General features: G+C 41.4%; 1 protein-coding gene across 1 annotated transcript in view; it reads left to right on the forward strand.

The window, feature by feature from the left end:
- Positions 1 to 19,224, forward strand: part of PARP15 (poly(ADP-ribose) polymerase family member 15) — a 60,423-nt gene extending 41,199 nt beyond the window's left edge. Inside the window, 4 exon segments of the mRNA XM_023214705.3 lie at positions 13,390 to 13,523; positions 16,308 to 16,482; positions 17,105 to 17,179; positions 17,182 to 19,224. Coding sequence (XP_023070473.2) covers positions 13,390 to 13,523; positions 16,308 to 16,482; positions 17,105 to 17,179; positions 17,182 to 17,393 — 596 coding nt within the window. The 3' untranslated portion in view covers positions 17,394 to 19,224.
- The last annotated feature ends 455 nt before the right edge of the window (positions 19,225 to 19,679 follow it).

Here is a 19,679-nt window from a genome sequence, read left to right on the forward strand (position 1 = left end):
TCCCTAAGTGCTGAGATTACAGGCATGGGCCGCTGAGCCCACCCCTTTCTTGTTTATGTTCCCTAAGTATCTTTCCAAGTTTGGTCCTTAACTTCATCGTTTTCTCACTCTTCATTTTTTCCCCTTGGGGGATTCATTTGCTCTCGTACCTGGTAACATTTCTGCACTGACTCTCAAATCAGCATTTCTCGTTCTCTCCAGGATCTCCTCTGGGGAAGTTTTCTGTTACTAGAAACTTCATTACATCAGAATCCAAACTCATGATCCTCCCTTGAAAACAGACACTCCTCTTGAGCTCTCAGGCTTTCTCGTTTCCTTCTTCAGTGGTGCCATGACGCTCCCAGCTACCCTGGCCTGCCATCCTTGCTTTGTTGTGTCCCCAGACCCCCACAGTCAGCAAGTCCTGCTGAATCTTCTTCCAGAGAGTTGTTGAGTTCCAGCCTTTCTTTTCGTTTCCAAACCCTTCAGACCTCCCCCATCTGGTTTACTTCAATGTCTCCCATTCGGCTCCTCATTCATGCGTTTGTTGAATTGAAATGCCGTTACCCAGGCTCTGTGCAAGGCACTGGGGAGAAAATCATGAGTAAGATGCAGTCACTCCCCATGAGCAACAAGCTCAGGTATGTCCTGCTCACAGTTTCTAGGAATGCTTTCCTCATCTCTATCGTATCATCCAGTCATTTGCTCTTCTTAGTTGACAGTGCTACTGGTCACTCACTTCCTGATTCATTCACATCCATGTCCCCTGTCACTCTCATGCAGGTGAGGGCTTCTTCCTTGGGAAGTATCAATAGTATGTAGCCACAGATTACCATTAATCTAAGAGAGTTTTTCAGCAATTAAATTTCTGATCTTAGAGCCACCACCATCATTTTAGCTCAACTCTGTAGACTTCCTTCTTCCCAGATTAAAACAGAATGCTTCTGCAGGTATCCCAGGCCCCTCTCGTATAACCCCCAGGGCACCCTCCAAAGTTTGCAGTACATTCTTCCTGGCTTCCCCACTGCCCTTATTAACACCTATAACCTTTAGTTATAACCTTTTGTTATCAGTGGTAATGAGGGCAATAGGGAAGCCAGGGGGAACGTGCTGCAAGCATTTTGTTAGCACTTTGTGTTCCTTTTGTTCATTCATTTCTCCCCATCTGGAGCCTCTCCCACACCATCTGGCAAATTACAGCTCTCACAAACCCAAATTGTTTTGTTGCCATCACCCAGGGCAAGCACTCTGCTACTTGGCACTGGGCAAACAGAATGGAGTAAGCTCTGGCCCCTCTAGGAGTTTGTGATTTTGGAACAGATGCAAGACATAGTAACCGAGAATGATACCCAATGCAGAGATCACATGGTGTGATCAGCCACATAATGAGAAGGTTTGCAACTGGGCAGGTGGAATGAACCTGTCAAGGGACTGCATACAGAAAGAGAAGAGGGCTGAGACCAGAACAGTGGAAAATGCCCACAGGTAGATTATGGTGGGGAAAGGGCAGAAAAATCAGCAAAAGAACCAACCAGTAATCCTAAGTGTTGGAGGAGGGTAAGTGCAAAACCCCAGAGGAGGAAGTGGGAGGCCATGAAATGCTTGTGCCAGGCCTCTTCAACTGTGAATACATTGTGAGATCCTCAAAAGGGAAGGACCAGATCTTTATGTCTTCTCTGCCCTGTGTTGAGTGAAGAATCATTGCCCTTTAAATTTTGTTGAATGGCGGAATGAATAACAGGTGATTTTGATGATGCCTCCAGATGTGCTCATGGATTTTCTCTTCCCCATTGATTTCAACGAACATTTTTGAAATGTTTCTCAGGCCTGGCACAGGGGCTCACGCCTGTAATCCTAGCACTTTGGGAGGCTGAGGAGGGTGGATCACTTGATTGCTTGAGGTCAGGAGTTCGAGACCAGCCTGGCCAACATGGTGAAACCCTGTCTCTACTAAAAATAGAAAAATTAGCCAGGCGTGGTGGCAGGCAACTGTTAGTCCCAGCTACTCAGGAGGCTGAGGCAGGAGAATTGCTTGAACTAGGAAGCAGAGGTTGCAGTGAGCTGAAATTGCACCACTGCACTCCAGCATGGGTAACAAAGTGAGACCCCATCTCGAAAAAAAAAAGAAAGACAGAAAGAAAAAAGAAATGTTTGCCAGGCACAATCTATTTTGAGTACCACTAAACTCCCATGAAGTAGCTGGAATAGCTATATTAAGTTTAGTAGTAATATTAATAATTGCTAAGATTTATTGAGTCCTTACTACATGTTCTAGGTGTTTTATATGTCAAAGCTCATGTATTCATTACAGTAACCTTATATAGGGTGATCAATTCTTTTGAGTTTTCCCAGGACTTTCCTGGTTTTAACACTGAAAGTCCCGTGTTGCAGGCAGCCTCTCTGCTCTGGGGAAACCGGGAGGGTTGGTCTTGGTACTTATGACATGGAAACTATTAGCAAAGACAAGTTTATTGTGAAGATAATGAAGCTTAAGTTATTGGACTTCACTTGCAAAGGATTTTTAACAGACCCTGAGAGAAGCCCTAATAATGTCTTATATGACTTAGTAAAATTTAAAAAGTAGGATATTTTAACCATCATAAATTAAGACCACTGTTTCTCCCCACTTTGACGTCTCATACTTCCCCTTGCACTGGATGATGTTGGGGTGGCTATAAACATTTACACGATATAGCACACCCTAACCCTAACCCTAACCCTAACCCTAACCCTAACCCTCACTCACTCGGGAGTGCCGGACAATCGGTGCTGGTCAGCTGCTGCAGCCTGACCAGCGAGAGCTGAAGCAGGGCGAGGCATTGCCTCACCTGGGAAGCGCAAGGGGGAAAGGAGTCCCTTTTCCTAGCCAGGGGAACTGAGACACACAACACCTGGAAAATCGGGTAACTCCCACCCCAATACTGCGCTGTAAGCACACCGGCACACCAGGAGAATATATCCCACACCTGGCCGGGAGGGTCCCACGCCCACGGAGCCTCCCTCCTTGCTGACACAGCAGTCTGCGGCAATCTAACCACAAGGCAGCAGCGAGGCTGGGGGAGGGGCGCCTGCCATTGCTGAGGCTTAAGTAGGTAAACAAAGCCGCTGGGAAGCTCGAACTGGGTGGAGCTCACAGCAGCTCAAGGAAACCTGCCTGTCTCTGTAGACTCCGCCTCTGGGGACAGGGCACAGCTAAAGCAGCAGAGGCCTATGCAGATGCGAAGGACTCTGTCTGACAGCTTTGAAGAGAGCAGTGGATCTCCCAACACGGAGGTTGAGATCTGAGAAGGGGCAGACTGCCTGCTCAAGTGGGTCCCTGACCCCTGAGTAGCCTAACTGGGAGACATCCCCCACTAGGGGCAGTCTGACACCCCACACCTCACAGGGTGGAGTACACCCCTGAGAGGAAACTTCCAAAGCAAGAATCAGACAGGTGCACTCGCTGTTCAGCAATATTCTATCTTCTGCAACCTCTGCTGCTGATACCCAGACAAACAGGGTCTGGAGTGGACCTCAAGCAATCTCCAACAGACCTATAGCTGAGGGTCCTGACTGTCAGAAGGAAAACTATCAAACAGGAAGGACACCCATACCAAAACCCCATCAGTACGTCACCATCATCAAAGACCAGAGACAGATAAAACCACAAAGATGGGGAAAAAGCAGGGCAGAAAAGCAGGAAATTCAAAAAATAAGAGCGCATCTCCTCCTGCAAAGGAGCACAGCCCATCGCCAGCAACGGATCAAAGCTGGTCAGAGAATGATTTTGATGAGATGAGAGAAGAAGGCTTCAGTCCATCAAACCTCTCAGAGCTAAAGGAGGAATTACGTACCCAGCGCAAAGAAACTAAAAATCTTGAAAAAAGAGTGGAAGAATTGACAGCTAGACTAATTAATGCAGAGAAGGTCATAAACAAAATGACAGAGATGAAAACCATGACACGAGAAATACGTGACAAATGCACAAGCTTCAGTAACCGACTCGATCAACTGGAAGAAAGAGTATCAGCGATGGAGGATCAAATGAATGAAATGAAGCGAGAAGAGAAACCAAAAGAAAAAAGAAGAAAAAGAAATGAACAAAGCCTGCAAGAAGTATGGGATTATGTAAAAAGACCAAATCTACGTCTGATTGGGGTGCCTGAAAGTGAGGGGGAAAATGGAACCAAATTGGAAAACACTCTACAGGATATCACCCAGGAGAACTTCCCCAACCTAGCAGGGCAGGCCAACATTCAAATTCAGGAAATACAGAGAACGCCACAAAGATACTCCTCCAGAAGAGCAACTCCAAGACACATAATTGCCAGATTCACCAAAGTTGAAATGAAGGAAAAAATCTTAAGGGCAGCCAGAGAGAAAGGTCGGGTTACCCACAAAGGGAAGCCCATCAGACTGACAGCAGATCTCTCGGCAGAAACTCTACAAGCCAGAAGAGAGTGGGGGCCAATATTCAACGTTCTTAAAGAAAAGAATTTTAAACCCAGAATTTCATATCCAGCCAAACTAAGTTTCATCAGTGAAGGAGAAATAAAATTCTTTACAGATAAGCAAATGCTTAGAGATTTTGTCACCACCAGGCCTGCCTTACAAGAGACCCTGAAGGAAGCCCTAAACATGGAAAGGAACAACCGGTACCAGCCATTGCAAAAACATGCCAAAATGTAAAGACCATTGAGGCTAGGAAGAAACTGCATCAACTAATGAGCAAAATAACCAGTTAATATCATAATGGCAGGATCAAGTTCACACATAACAATATTAACCTTAAATGTAAATGGACTAAATGCTCCAATTAAGAGACACAGAGTGGCAAACTGGATAAAGAGTCAAGACCCATCAGTCTGCTGTATTCAGGAGACCCATCTCACATGCAGAGACATACATAGGCTCAAAATAAAGGGATGGAGGAAGATATACCAAGCAAATGGAGAACAAAAAAAGCAGGGGTTGCAATCGTAGTCTCTGATAAAACACACTTTAAACCATCAAAGATCAAAAGAGACAAAGAAGGCCATTACATAATGGTAAAGGGATCAATTAAACAGGAAGAGCTAACTATCCTAAATATATATGCACCCAATACAGGAGCACCCAGATTCATAAAGCAAGTCCTTAGAGACTTACAAAGAGACTTAGACTCCCATACAATAATAATGGGAGACTTCAACACTCCACTGTCAACATTAGACAGATCAACGAGACAGAAAGTTAACAAGGATATCCAGGAACTGAACTCATCTCTGCACCAAGCAGACCTAATGGACATCTATAGAACTCTCCACCCCAAGTCAACAGAATATACATTCTTCTCAGCACACATCACACGTATTCCAAAATTGACCACATAATTGGAAGTAAAGCACTCCTCAGCAAATGTAAAAGAACAGAAATTATAACAAACTGTCTCTCAGACCACAGTGCAATCAAACTAGAACTCAGGACTAAGAAACTCAGTCAAAACCGCTCAACTACATGGAAACTGAATAACCTGCTCCTGAATGACTACTGGGTACATAACGAAATGAAAGCAGAAATAAAGATGTTCTTTGAAACCAATGAGAACAAAGATACAACATACCAGAATCTCTGGGACACATTTAAAGCAGTGTGTAGAGGGAAATTTATAGCACTAAATGCCCACAAGAGAAAGCAGGAAAGATCTAAAATTGACACTCTAACATCACAATTAAAAGAACTAGAGAGGCAAGAGCAAACACATTCAAAAGCTAGCAGAAGGCAAGAAATAACTAAGATCACAGCAGAACTGAAGGAGATAGAGACACAAAAAACCCTCCAAAAAATCAATGAATCCAGGAGTTGGTTTTTTGAAAAGATCAACAAAATTGACAGACCGCTAGCAAGACTAATAAAGAAGAAAAGAGAGAGGAATCAAAAAGATGCAATAAAAAATGATAAAGGGGATATCACCACCAACCCCACAGAAATTCAAACTACCATCAGAGAATACTATAAACACCTCCACGCCAATAAACTAGAAAATCTAGAAGAAATGAATAATTTCCTGGACGCTTACACTCTCCCAAGACTAAACCAGGAAGAAGTTGAATCCCTGAATAGACCAATAGCAGGCTCTGAAATTGAGGCAACAATTAATAGCCTACCCACCAAAAAAAGCCCAGGACCAGATGGATTCACAGCTGAATTCTACCAGAGGTACAAGGAGGAGCTGGTACCATTCCTTCTGAAATTATTCCAATCAATAGAAAAAGAGGGAATCCTCCCTAACTCATTTTATGAGGCCAACATCATCCTGATACCAAAGCCTGGCAGAGACACAACAAAAAAAGAGAATTTTAGACCAATCTCCCTGATGAACATCGATGCAAAAATCCTCAATAAAATACTGGCAAACCGGATTCAGCAGCACATCAAAAAGCTTATCCACCATGATCAAGTGGGCTTCATCCCTGGGATGCAAGGCTGGTTCAACATTCGCAAATCAATAAACGTAATCCAGCATATCAACAGAACCAAAGACAAGAACCACATGATTATCTCAACAGATGCAGAAAAGGCTTTTGACAAAATTCAACAGCCCTTCATGCTAAAAACCCTCAATAAATTCGGTATTGATGGAACGTACCTCAAAATAATAAGAGCTATTTATGACAAACCCACAGCTAATATCATACTGAATGGGCAAAAACTGGAAAAATTCCCTTTGAAAACTGGCACAAGACAGGGATGCCCTCTCTCATCACTCCTATTCAACATAGTGTTGGAAGTTCTGGCCAGGGCAATCAGGCAAGAGAAAGAAATCAAGGGTATTCAGTTAGGAAAAGAAGAAGTCAAATTGTCCCTGTTTGCAGATGACATGATTGTATATTTAGAAAACCCCATCGTCTCAGCCCAAAATCTCCTTAAGCTGATAAGCAACTTCAGCAAAGTCTCAGGATACAAAATTAATGTGCAAAAATCACAAGCATTCTTATACACCAGTAACAGACAAGCAGAGAGCCAAATCAGGAATGAACTTCCATTCACAATTGCTTCAAAGAGAATCAAATACCTAGGAATCCAACTTACAAGGGATGTAAAGGACCTCTTCAAGGAGAACTACAAACCACTGCTCAGTGAGATAAAAGAGGACACAAACAAATGGAAGAACATACCATGCTCATGGATAGGAAGAATCAATATCGTGAAAATGGCCATACTGCCCAAGGTTATTTATAGATTCAATGCCATCCCCATCAAGCTACCAATGAGTTTCTTCACAGAATTGGAAAAAACGGCTTTAAAGTTCATATGAAACCAAAAAAGAGCCCGCATTGCCAAGACAATCCTAAGTCAAAAGGACAAAGCTGGAGGCGTCACGCTACCTGACTTCAAACTATACTACAAGGCTACAGTAACCAAAACAGCATGGTACTGGTACCAAAACAGAGATATAGACCAATGGAACAGAACAGAGTCCTCAGAAATAATACCACACATCTACAGCCATCTGATCTTTGACAAACCTGAGAGAAACAAGAAATGGGGAAAGGATTCCCTATTTAATAAATGGTGCTGGGAAAATTGGCTAGCCATAAGTAGATCCTTTCCTTACTCTTTATACGAAGATTAATTCAAGATGGATTAGAGACTTAAATGTTAGACCTAATACCATAAAAACCCTAGAAGAAAATCTAGGTAGTACCATTCAGGACATAGGCATGGGCAAGGACTTCATGTCTAAAACACCAAAAGCAACGGCAGCAAAAGCCAAAATTGACAAATGGGATCTAATTAAACTAAAGAGCTTCTGCACAGCAAAAGAAACTACCATCAGAGTGAACAGGCAACCTACAGAATGGGAGAAAATTTTTGCAATCTACTCATCTGACAAAGGGCTAATATCTAGAATCTACAAAGAACTCAAACAAATTTACAAGAAAAAAACAAACAACCCCATCAAAAAGTGGGGAAAGGATATGAACAGACATTTCTCAAAAGAAGACATTCATACAGCCAACAGACACATGAAAAAATGCTCATCATCACTGGCCATCAGAGAAATGCAAATCAAAACCACAATGAGATACCATCTCACACCAGTTAGAATGGCAATCATTAAAAAATCAGGAAACAACGGGTGCTGGAGAGGATGTGGAGAAATAGGAACACTTTTACACTGTTGGTGGGATTGTAAACTAGTTCAACCATTATGGAAAACAGTATGGCAATTCCTCAAGGATCTAGAACTAGATGTACCATATGACCCAGCCATCCCACTACTGGGTATATACCCAAAGGATTATAAATTATTCTACTACAAAGACACATGCACACGTATGTTTAGTGCGGCACTATTCACAATAGCAAAGACTTGGAATCAACCCAAATGTCCATCAGTGACAGACTGGATTAAGAAAATGTGGCACATATACACCATGGAATACTATGCAGCCATAAAAAAGGATGAGTTTGTGTCCTTTGTAGGGACATGGATGCAGCTGGAAACCATCATTCTTAGCAAACTATCACAAGAAGAGAAAACCAAACACTGCATGTTCTCACTCATAGGTGGGAACTGAACAATGAGTTCACTTGGACTCGGGAAGGGGAACATCACACAATGGGGCCTATCATGGGGAGGGGGGAGGGGGAAGAGATTGCATTGGGGAGTTATACCTGATATAAATGATGAATTGATGGGTGCTGACGAATTGATGGGTGCAGCACACCAACATGGCACATGTATACATATGTAACAAACCTGCACGTTATGCACATGTACCCTAGAACTTAAAGTATAATAAAAAAAAAAAAAAAAAAGAAGGGAGTGGCTAGGGTCAGCTGGTTGCACTACATCACAAGCAGCCAGACAGTTCCCAGATCCCCAGTTGCTACTCTGTAAGGTTTGCTTATACTTTAAGTATTTGTACCAACCTCTTCCTCTGATTTCGTTTTCCCCTATTTTGTGGCATTGTACTGCTATTAAAATAACCAGGATTGCAGCCTCCTCTTGCAATCACTATTTGCACCCATTTGGAGCACTCATCCTTAAAGCGCTGTGGGTTTTGCTAGTGATAAGGCACATGTGCTATCAGCAGCCTCCCTAAACTGAGAATTATTGTCTGCTGCTGTCAGGAGGAATGTCAGTTCTCTCTACATTTATTTCCTGACAAGTATTCTCCTCAGCGTGCTACAACACACAATACATGTAGGACACACACAATAAAAACATGAAAATAATAGTTGGATTTGTAAAGGTTCTTGCAGTAGCAAATAACAGAAAATCCAACTTACTCTGGCTTAAGCAAAAAGCGGAATTCAATAACTCATGTTATTACAAAACCCACACGTTCCTGGCTTCAGGTACAGTTTGGTCCACGTGCTCAAAATAATATCATCTAGACCCTGAATTTCTTCACCTCTCATTCTCTTCTCAGCTGTGTTGTCTTTTTCCTCGGGCTTCATATGGTGAAAGATGGCTGCTAGCAGCTTTAGGCCCACATCCTTCCACAGTCAGTTTCAAGAGGAAAGAGTATATCCAGTGGAGATATACACTTATCCAGGAACATGATGCCAGGGAACAGAGGTCTTTTAAGCGCTGAGAGTCTTTCTGATTGGACCATTTTAGGTTATCATTGCAGGCAGGGAACCAGAATTACACTGATTGGCCAAGCCAGAGTCAAATGCTCCACACTTCAGCTAGACAGGGTCACCATTCAAAGCAATGGGGAATAGCTGTTCCCCAGAGGAAATTCAGAAAGCTTTTACCAGAACATGAGAAAAGGATACTGGGCATTTAAAAATAGTATGTACCTACTACAGTATCTAGGGATATATAAACTAACATTTTTTCCCTTTGGTCCTTGTAGATGAAAATTTTTATTTAAATATAAGAACAGTAAATAAGTCATTATCAGTAAAGTAAAAGATAAAGTTTAACTGGTTCATCACTCTTTGCTTTCATCAAGATTTTAAACAGACTTACAAATTTAAAAAACAAAACAGTGAAGTTGAAGAGAGAAGCAAACAAAAAACTGAGTAAAATGAGCGGACAACTGACCCTCTGAGACAGGAGGGTTGTCAGTGCAGTGAAAGACTGATTTCCACCTGAACTTATGGCACCCGAGGCAAAAACAAACCACAATAAAACTGTATTACGTCATCTTTGTTGTTAGAGAAAAGGAATAATACAGATGAAATATCAGATAAAAGGAAGTTTGTTGGCTCAGATAAACTGGAATTTTAGTAAAGATTTAACATATAGCCCTTTTTCAAAAAGAACTTAAAGAGGATAGCTTTGAGATTCATTTGTGCAGATGATACACAATTACTTTTCAAATGTATGTTAAAGCTATTTATTGAGTCCAGAGGTTATTTATTGAGCACCAACTGTATATCAGATATTAGAAATATAGATTTGGGAAGTCACATGAATAGGTGGGATTGAAGCCCTTAAGTGTGATTGGCTTATCCATAAGAATAAACAGTGAGGAGAGGAAGACTGGGGGCAGAGCCAGGGATCTGGTTTGTTTGTTTGTTTGATTTGGAGACTGAATCTCACTATGTTGCCCAGGCTGGAGTGCAGTGGTATAATCTTGGCTAACTGCAACCTCTGCCTCTCAGGTTCAAGCAATTCTCTTGCCTCAGCCTCCTGAGTAGCTGGGATTACAGGCATTTTAGTAAAGATGGGGTTTCACCATGTTGGCCAGGCTGGTCTCGAACTACCGACCTCAAGTGATCCACCTGTCGGCCTCCCAATGTGCTGAGATTACAGGCATGAGCCAACATGCTCAGCTGGGATCTTGGTTTTTAATCCCGTCCCCACAGGTGAGGGCATTTATCCTGAACCACCAGGAATTTGAAAGTAGAGCTTATCTTTTAAAATAGTGGTCCCCAACCTTTTTGGCCCCAGGGACCAGTTTCATGTAAGACAAGTTTTCCATGGACTGGATTATGAAGGGGGATGGTTTCAGGATTATCCAAATGTGTTACATTTATTGTCCACTTTATTTTTATTATTATTATTACATTGTAATGTATGATGAAATAATTATAAAACTTACCACAATGTAGAATCAGTGGGAGCCCTGAGCTTGTTTTCCTACAACTGGACAGTCCCATCTGGGGGTGATGGGAGACAGTGACAGATCATCAGGCATTAGATTCTCACCAGGAGTGCACAATCTAGATCCCTTGCATGCACAGTTCACAGCAGGGTTTGAGCTCCTATGAGAATCTAATGCTGCCGCTGATCTGACAGAAGACGGCGGTAATGTGAATGATAGGGAGCAGCTATAAATACAGATGAAGCTTTGCTCTCTTGCCTGCGGCTCACCTCCTGCGTGCGGCCTGCTTCCTAACAGGTTACAGACCAGTGCTAATCTGTGGCCTGGGATTTGGGGACCCCTGTTTTAAAAAACACTAATCTTTTCAAAGAGCTGTATGGGAAAAGGGCTCAGGAAAATACCTAGCACATGGAAACACTTTCAAAAGGGTATTTAGCATGATATTTCTGTGAAGCCCTGGGCTGCAAGTTAACAGTGCTCCTTACTTTGGTAATAACCTTCCATGTGATGCTGGGTGAGTATTCCTGAGACTCTGTTTTCTCTCCTCTAAATTGTCTAGCCAAAGTCATCTTTTGTACATAGAAGACGGAGTAGGTTGGTGTGGCTTAAGGGTATGATTTAAATGTTTTTCCTCTCAAGAAAATACCTTTGGCTTTATGCTTTATTCCCTGATAATATACAAACACCAGCTGGGCACTGTGCTCATGCCTGTAATCCCAACACTTCAGAAGGCCAAGGCAGGAGGATTGCTTCAGCCCAGGAGTTTGAGACCAGGCTGGGCAACATGGCAGAACCTCATCTCTACAAAAAAAAAAAAAAAAAAAAAAAATAGCAAGGCATGTGCCTGTAGTTGCACCTACTAGAGAGGCTGAGGCAGGAAGATTGCCTGAGCCTAGGAGGTCAAGGCTGCAGTGATCCATGATTGTGCCACTGCACTCAAGACTGGATAACAGAGTGAGACTCTATCTCAAAATAGTAATAATAATTAATAATAATATGCAAATACCTCTGGGATGTAAAAAGTATCAAGCTTAATTGGTTTTTAAGAATAATAACCCTATGTTTACAAAGGACTTGGCATTCCCTAAAGCACTTTCAGACTCCTTACTATATTTTAACTTTGCAACAATCCTGTGAGGTGGTAGATAGAGCTCACAGGATCTATCTTATAATTCCCATTACACAGATGAGAAAATAAAAACTCACCCAGAAGTGGTGTTATACGTGTTCAATGTCATATGGCTGGTCACAGGCTGAGGCTGATCTGGTCTTCTGATTCCAAGTCCTGATAGCTTCCTGCTCTCCAACCTCAGGGCATGAAAGGAATAGAGGGCCCCCAAAAAACCTTCACCTCCTTACTTCCCAGCCTTGCCTGCTATATTCGGGGGAAAGGAAGCAGCAGATCCAAAAGGACTGTAAGGCCTTGGGTTACAAAGGATTAGGCAGAAAGATCCTGAAGGAGATGGACAGTGGGGGAAAGGAAGGAATGTAGCTTTCAGAAACCACACACCTTATTGGTGGGAAACTGCCAGAACGACTTTAAAAATGGAGTTTGAAAAGAGCTTACTGATTAGGGTTAGATGCCTCCCTGTGTCATGAGAACTTACCCCGGATGGACTTGCTCAGCAGGAAGATAGTGCCCTGGATCCCTCTCTCAGGCCGGGTATATCTTTCACTAAAAAGGAGTAAATTGTGGCTTTGTTTGTAAGGAAGTAATCCTTTGGTTTTTACCTATGGTGGTGTGTCTCTAATGCAGGGTGCCCATGTTCACACTAGTCCTGCTATCTTAGCAAGTTGATGTCTAGCCTTGGTGTTTTAGAAGTTCCAGGAAGCCATTGAAAAGGAAAGGAAACCCGGGCATGATCACCTTATGGGAAGCATTCTCTTAGCACATCTGCTATTTTCTTTACATGGTGCTTTCTCTGCTTGGTGTATAAGATGGGGTACAGAACAATATGCTTTAAATATCTTTAGCAGGGTAATCATTTTCAAAACAATAGAAGAGAACTACATTAAATAATACTGATAAAAGCAAAAGCACCTAGAAATTAACATTCATGTTTACATATTAGTTTCTTACAAAATTAATTCCATAGAACTCCCTGGGAAAATTACAATTTCAAGCTACAGTGGATCTAAGTATATCTAAATATTTTAGCTAGAGCATTAATGAATATATTGTGTGTCATATTGATGTCAGACCGTTCACTTCATCTGGGTTTACTCAACTGAGGATAATAGAAGAAGCAACTGTGAAATGTGTAACTTCTAGTTTAAAGACCAGGTTTGGATGACAAGAGACAAGAGCATAGGAGGTGCCCTGATTTTCAGAGGTCTTTGGAAATGAATGTTGTATTTTGACCAAATGCTGACTTTCCAGATAATCTTCCTGAACACTGGACTGACATGAATCATCAGCTGTTTTGCATGGTCCAGCTAGACCCAGGACAACCAGAATATAATACCATAAAGGACACGTTCACCCAAACTTGTTCTTCCTACACAATAGAGAAGGTAATATTGTGTTAAAATTTACTGTTTAAAGATGTTGATGAATTAACATAAAAGCTATCTCTTTTTAAATAACACCTTTCCTTCCTTTGTACCTTACTATGTTTATTTTAACTGGAATTAGACTTACTCAAGCTCCATAGACTTCAAATCTCATGGTTTACTCATCAGCAGTAATGAAGGAGATTCCAAGTCACATGTGTATGTTAGGATGCTTTCAGTTGCAAGTCACAAGCCAACTCACTGAAACTGATTAAACAAGGAGAACTGTGTCGGAAATTAATGGAAAGTCCTGAAGTAGGATGGACTTTGGAGAAGTCTGATCCAGCGGCTTGATGGTGTCCTGGATCCAGTTGCTCTAGCTTTGCTGTCTTCAGTGTCAGCTATGTGTTAAGGCTGGACTCTCTTTGTGGTTATTGGATGGCTGCTGGCAGCAATTAGAGGATCTCTGCTTTCTCATTCACAACCCATAGAAGACAGCTGTGTCCTGTCCTGCAGTTACTGGACAAGAATCCCAACCACTGCAACTATCTCCGTGTCTAGGGAATACCCTGTTCTGATTGGCTTGGGCCTGAGCTATCAAATCCCATCAATGTGTGATCCATATTGAAATCCTGATCAGTTTAACTCAATTAGACTCCATCCTAGAACTATAAGTACGGCCAATCCCACTCAAACCAGAAGTTGCTGATGAGGTAGAATGTATGTTTAGAAGATTACCACAATTCCCACTGTGCTGCATAAAAACATTAGTCAGTAAACTATAGGAGGTCATTATCATACCATGTGTATCAGAACAGGGTGTGGCTTCCTAGTAATTTAAAATCTTGTTGGCGCTTCCATAGAAGTGTACTTACCTCTTGGAGCACTTATAAAGTGGTACTTTGTAACTATGCACTTACATTACAGCACTTACAAGGTACTTTGATAACTTTTCACATGCCTGGCTCCCTGACTAGACAGTGAGCTGCTTAAGGTAGGAGTTGCATCTTGTTCATTTCTTCATTCTTAGTACCTAGGAAGCTGTCTAGCACATAGTAGGACACAATGTGTATTGAGTAAACTTGATTGAATGAATGAGCTTAATTCCTGAGAAAGGCAAACCATGAGATAGGGACATCCTGCAGAAAGGACAGAATTTAAAGGAGGAGATGCCTCGTCATGTTAAAAGCTGTTGGAAGTACAGTCCTAGACCTCTGAATCCATGGGTTCTGCATCCACGATTTCAACCAACCTCGGATGGAAAGTGTGGTGAGGCCTATGATGGTTGAGTGTACTGAATGTGTACAGATTTTTTCTTTTTTTTTTTTTTCAGACTTTTTCTTCTTGTCATTATTCCCTAAACAATATAACGACTATTTACATAGCATTTGTTAATACATTATATGAAGCAATATAAGAAATCTAGAGATGATTGAAAGTATATGGAAGGATTGTGTAGATTATATATTAATACAAATACAGTACTATGTCATTTTATATCAGGGACTTGAGCATCCTCAGATTTTGGTATCTGCAGCGGTCCTGGAACCAATCCTTCATGGAGATTGAGGGATGACTGTACGAGATGTGCAAGAACCTCATTTCAATTGTGTTTACCCAGTATCTGCGACTTTCTTGGCTCATACTTCTTTTGAAAACCCCCAACTTTGGATTAATTCCATAACCTACCTTCTCTCCTGCTGCTCCTAGATGAAATCCTTACTAATTCATGATCCCCAGCCTCAGCTGGACCCTCCAGGCTGCCTGTGCTTCCTCCAGTCACCCCCTCATACATTCCCCATTGCAAACCTTCATTTCTCTCCTGGAGGCCTCTGCTACTTTCAGCAGAACATCTTTCCTACCTACTTTTATGGCTTGGATTCTCCTCAACAGCTGCCCAGTTACCCACTCCATTCTTCTTGAACCTCTCTTCTTCCTCTGTTTCCAGAACATCATCCTTTCAGATTTCCTCCCCCTTCCCCAGACACAGGTTATCTGGAGCCCTTTCTTATAACTTCATAGCTCCGTGTGTGTTCTCCTGACCATCCCTTATCACTCTGTGGGGTAGTGGTTAGTTTTCTTGCCTTGCCCCTGCCCCTGTGGCATTAGACTGACTGTTTCATGAAGGCAGAGACTCAACACAAGCTTGATTCATAGAGATGTTCAGTAGGTGATGGCTGAATGGATGTTAACTCCGTTTCCTAGGAGGAAGGAGAGCCTGTAGAGAATGATATTTTGAAAAGAAGTGAAAGAAGAACAGAATTTTAAGGAGGGGATGGTTCATGGTTTGAAATGCTATTCAGAGGTCTAGAAAAAATAGTCTTAAGATTAGGCAATTATGAGGTGATTTGTGACCATAATTGGAGCAATAACAGAAAGAATTGTTATGAGGAGAAGCCACATGAAATGAGTTGGAAGATGAGAAGGAGTTAAGGACATGGCTATTGAATAACTACACATTTTTGAGTAGGTGTTTGAATGTCAGTGAATCTCCAGGAATTCCAGGCAAAATATATTGGTAATCATTTTGATATAAACTGTAAATTATGTTATTTAAAATATATACTAACAAGCACTATTACAAAGCATAGATACTAATAGACACTTTTAGCCCATCTTTCTCTAAAGGCAGAAAGCTGCCTACTCTCTGAATGTGCTGTCTACTTGTATTCTCTTCTCCTTTTCCTTCACCAACTCCTCTTCCTCTTCCTTCTTTTTCATATTGCTTGTTTTAAATCCACAACAAGTACAATACACTGAGCCCCAAGGTCATTTCTGAAATATTTTGTCTTTTGTCACCTGCAGATTGAGAGGATACAGAATGCATTTCTCTGGCAGAGCTACCAGGTAAAGAAAAGGCAAATGGATATCAAGAATGACCATATGAATAATGAGAGACTCCTCTTCCATGGGACAGATGCAGACTCAGTGCCATGTGTCAATCAGCATGGCTTTAATCAAAGTTATGCTGGGAAGAATGGTAAGGAAGCGAGTAATCTGGCTGATCAGAATGAGGCAAACGATAGTTTCAGACTTTTCATACCCAAGCAGTGTAGAACCATGGCTGGCAGCCATATTATCACTGTCAGAATAGAGCTCACTGTCTTTCACTGTAAAGGAGACTGGCAACCTTATGAGGGAAGATTGAGCAAATTTTAGAAATGAAGAAAAGTAACTTTAATGTGCAGTTTTTTTGGTGGGGGGAGGAGGCTTTTTTTTTTAGACGGTCTCATTCTGTCACCCAAACTGGAGTGCAGTGGCAAGATCATGGCTCACTGCAGCCTTGATCTCTTGAGCTCAAATGATGCCCCCACCTCAGTCCCCTGAGTAGCTGGGATTACAGGCATACACCACTATGCCTGGCCAATAATTTTGTTTTATTTTTATAGAGAAGGGGTCTCATAATGTTAGCCAGGCTGGTCTCAAACTCCTGGCCTTAAGCAATCCTCCTGCCTCAGCCTCCTAAAGTGTTGGGATTACAGGCATGAGCCAACACACCTGGCTAGAACTGCATTTAGAAAACAATTTTGTCAGATTGAGCGTGGTTCTACATATTGTGTAATTTTATCTGCTTAGGAAGGTTTTTGTCTTTCTCTTTCCAGCTGTATTCTATGGAAAAGGAACCTATTTTGCTGTGGATGCCAGTTATTCTGCCAACAACACCTACTCCAAGCCAGACACAATGGGAGAAAGCACATGTATGTTGTGCGAGTACTTACCGGAGTCTTCACACAGGGAAATGCAGGATTAGTTACCCCTCCACCCAAGAATCCTCACAATCCCACAGATCTCTTTGACTCAGTGACAGACAATACACAATCTCCAAAGCTATTTGTGATATTCTTTGATAATCAGGCTTACCCAGAATATCTCATAACTTTCACGCGTTAAAAATATTTTTATCATCAAAGAGATTTTTTAAGTCATCTGTGAGAACAACATGCAATCTTTGTCTTTGCTTTTGGCCTGTTTAAGCAGACAAAAGTTTCCCTTTTAGGTGCTAAAATGCTGAAAATTACCTTTTGAAAATGCTCTATTGCTGCATTTTGTAGCATACCTTTTTTTCTCAGCAAATTGATGGGTGGAAGCTAAGAAATGTATGGTAAATGTCACAGTTAGAGCTACAGCTGTGTAGCTGTAAATACAGACACCAAATCTGTAGGAGAATAAAAAGCACATTATTCTTTTTCTATCAGAAAAAAACAAGATACATCACCTTAAAGCCCAGATGACACTGTTCTACTTGGACCATGTTAAGACATCGAATGGTGGCGGGTTAAACTGTACTACTTAAGTGGAGAGGCTACTGTTTTGCATCTGTAACAGCTGGGGATTTTGCCTTATTAAGAAAAACCTGTCGATAGTTCAGCTGAAATGACTGGACCACAGAATATTAACTCTGTTATGGAACAAATCATAACAGATTTTACCTGTTTACATTTCAAGTAAAAATGTGTAAAAAAATTACCCCCAATTTTAGTGACTTAATCCCACACAGTCTTTGTGGGTCTGGAGTTCAGGTATGGCCTACCTGGTCATTCTGCTAGAGTCTCTCTGAAGTTACAGACAAGATGTCAGGGGATGTGGTCATCTGAAGCCTTGTCTGGGCTGGAGGTCTATTTCCAAGGTGAATCACTCACAGGTATTGGCAGTCCTCAGTTCCTCTCCTCACAGGCCTCTCCACAGGCTGCTTGAGTGTTCTCATGACACAAGAGCTGGCTCACTCCAGAGTGAGCAACTCAAGAGAGAGCAAGGCAGAAGCTACCAAGTCTTTATGATTAAAGTCATACACCATCTTTTCCGCAGTATCCTATTGATTATTTGGATCATCTTGTTCAACCTGGGAGGGAATTGCACAAGAACATGAATACACACTGGCAAGGGTCATTGGGGGCCAGCTTGGAAGCTGTGTGAATGAGCAAATGAATGCACAGATAGAATGTTAGCAGCGAAAATGATGCTAGAGGTCACCTACCCCACTGTCCTCTTGTCTTTCTTCCCCAACCCTCCCCTGCTCCCAGGCAAGAAGCCCTCTAGCCTCTGCTTGATCACTTTCAGCACTCCACATCTTGAGGAAACTTATTCCACTGTGGGACAGTGTTAATTAGTGGAAAACTCTTCTTTTCAAAAGTTGAAATCAGTTCCTCTATGTCTATTACCTGCTGATCACTGTCCAGACTTCTGGAGGACACAGAACAAGTTTTATTCCTCTTACTGATGGTAGCCTTTCAGATCCATCCCTTCCCTCCAGTATATTAGAGTTATGTAAATCCTTAAAATGCCTAGCAGTTTATTTATCCTGAAGCATCACTTTTGAAGAGTTACAGACATTTAAGAAGTATTTACATTATCATAAATAAATTACATGTGTATTTAAAGAGGACAGAAGAGTATAAAGAAAAATATCTCACCAAACTCACTCATAATTCCAGCACTAAGGGAAAACCACTGCCAATTTCTCATGTTCTCCCTTCCAGTTTCTTCTCTGCCCAAATTCAACAAAGTCAAAATCACATTTTGTTCAGTCACAAATCATATAATATTATTTCTACCATTTTTCATTTAACATTACAAGTTGTTCTCCTGTATTGTTATTTTTTCTGTACACATAATTTTAATGGCAGAGTTATTCTGCTTTATATCTTTTCCCTATTTTATGTATATAGAATTATAAAATTTTTAAAAATGTAACCATCATTTATAGTTTAATAATCAGTTTTATTTTACAGTGTATCATTTTAATCATGTCATTAAATATTTTACATATTCTTTTTAATGGTTGCATAGTATTTCGTTGCCTGTTTCTACCTACATGTCGTGTCAAAATAAGGTACCTATATTTCTTGATAAATATGAAGTTAGAATATGAGATGCAAAGATCCTAATCTACCTTCAACAAGACAGTCAAAATGCTCTGTTACTGCAATTTGTAACATACCTGAAGGAAATACAGTCCCAGAGAACAAAGTAAGGTTAAGTAATGCAGTTATTGCCTAGGACTTGTCTCTCAATACCAGTGCAGAATTCTAGTGAGCCACGTTAGAACAAGAAAGGACTCCTAGCCTGGGCAAATAGGGAGACTCCATCTCTACAAAAATAAAAAAAAAATTAGCCCAGCATGGTGGCACATGCCTGTGGTCCCAGCTACTCAGGAGGCTGAGATGGGAGGATTGCTTG

This window comes from Piliocolobus tephrosceles, chromosome 2 (genome assembly GCF_002776525.5).
Source record: "Piliocolobus tephrosceles isolate RC106 chromosome 2, ASM277652v3, whole genome shotgun sequence".
Lineage (NCBI taxonomy): Eukaryota > Metazoa > Chordata > Mammalia > Primates > Cercopithecidae > Piliocolobus > Piliocolobus tephrosceles.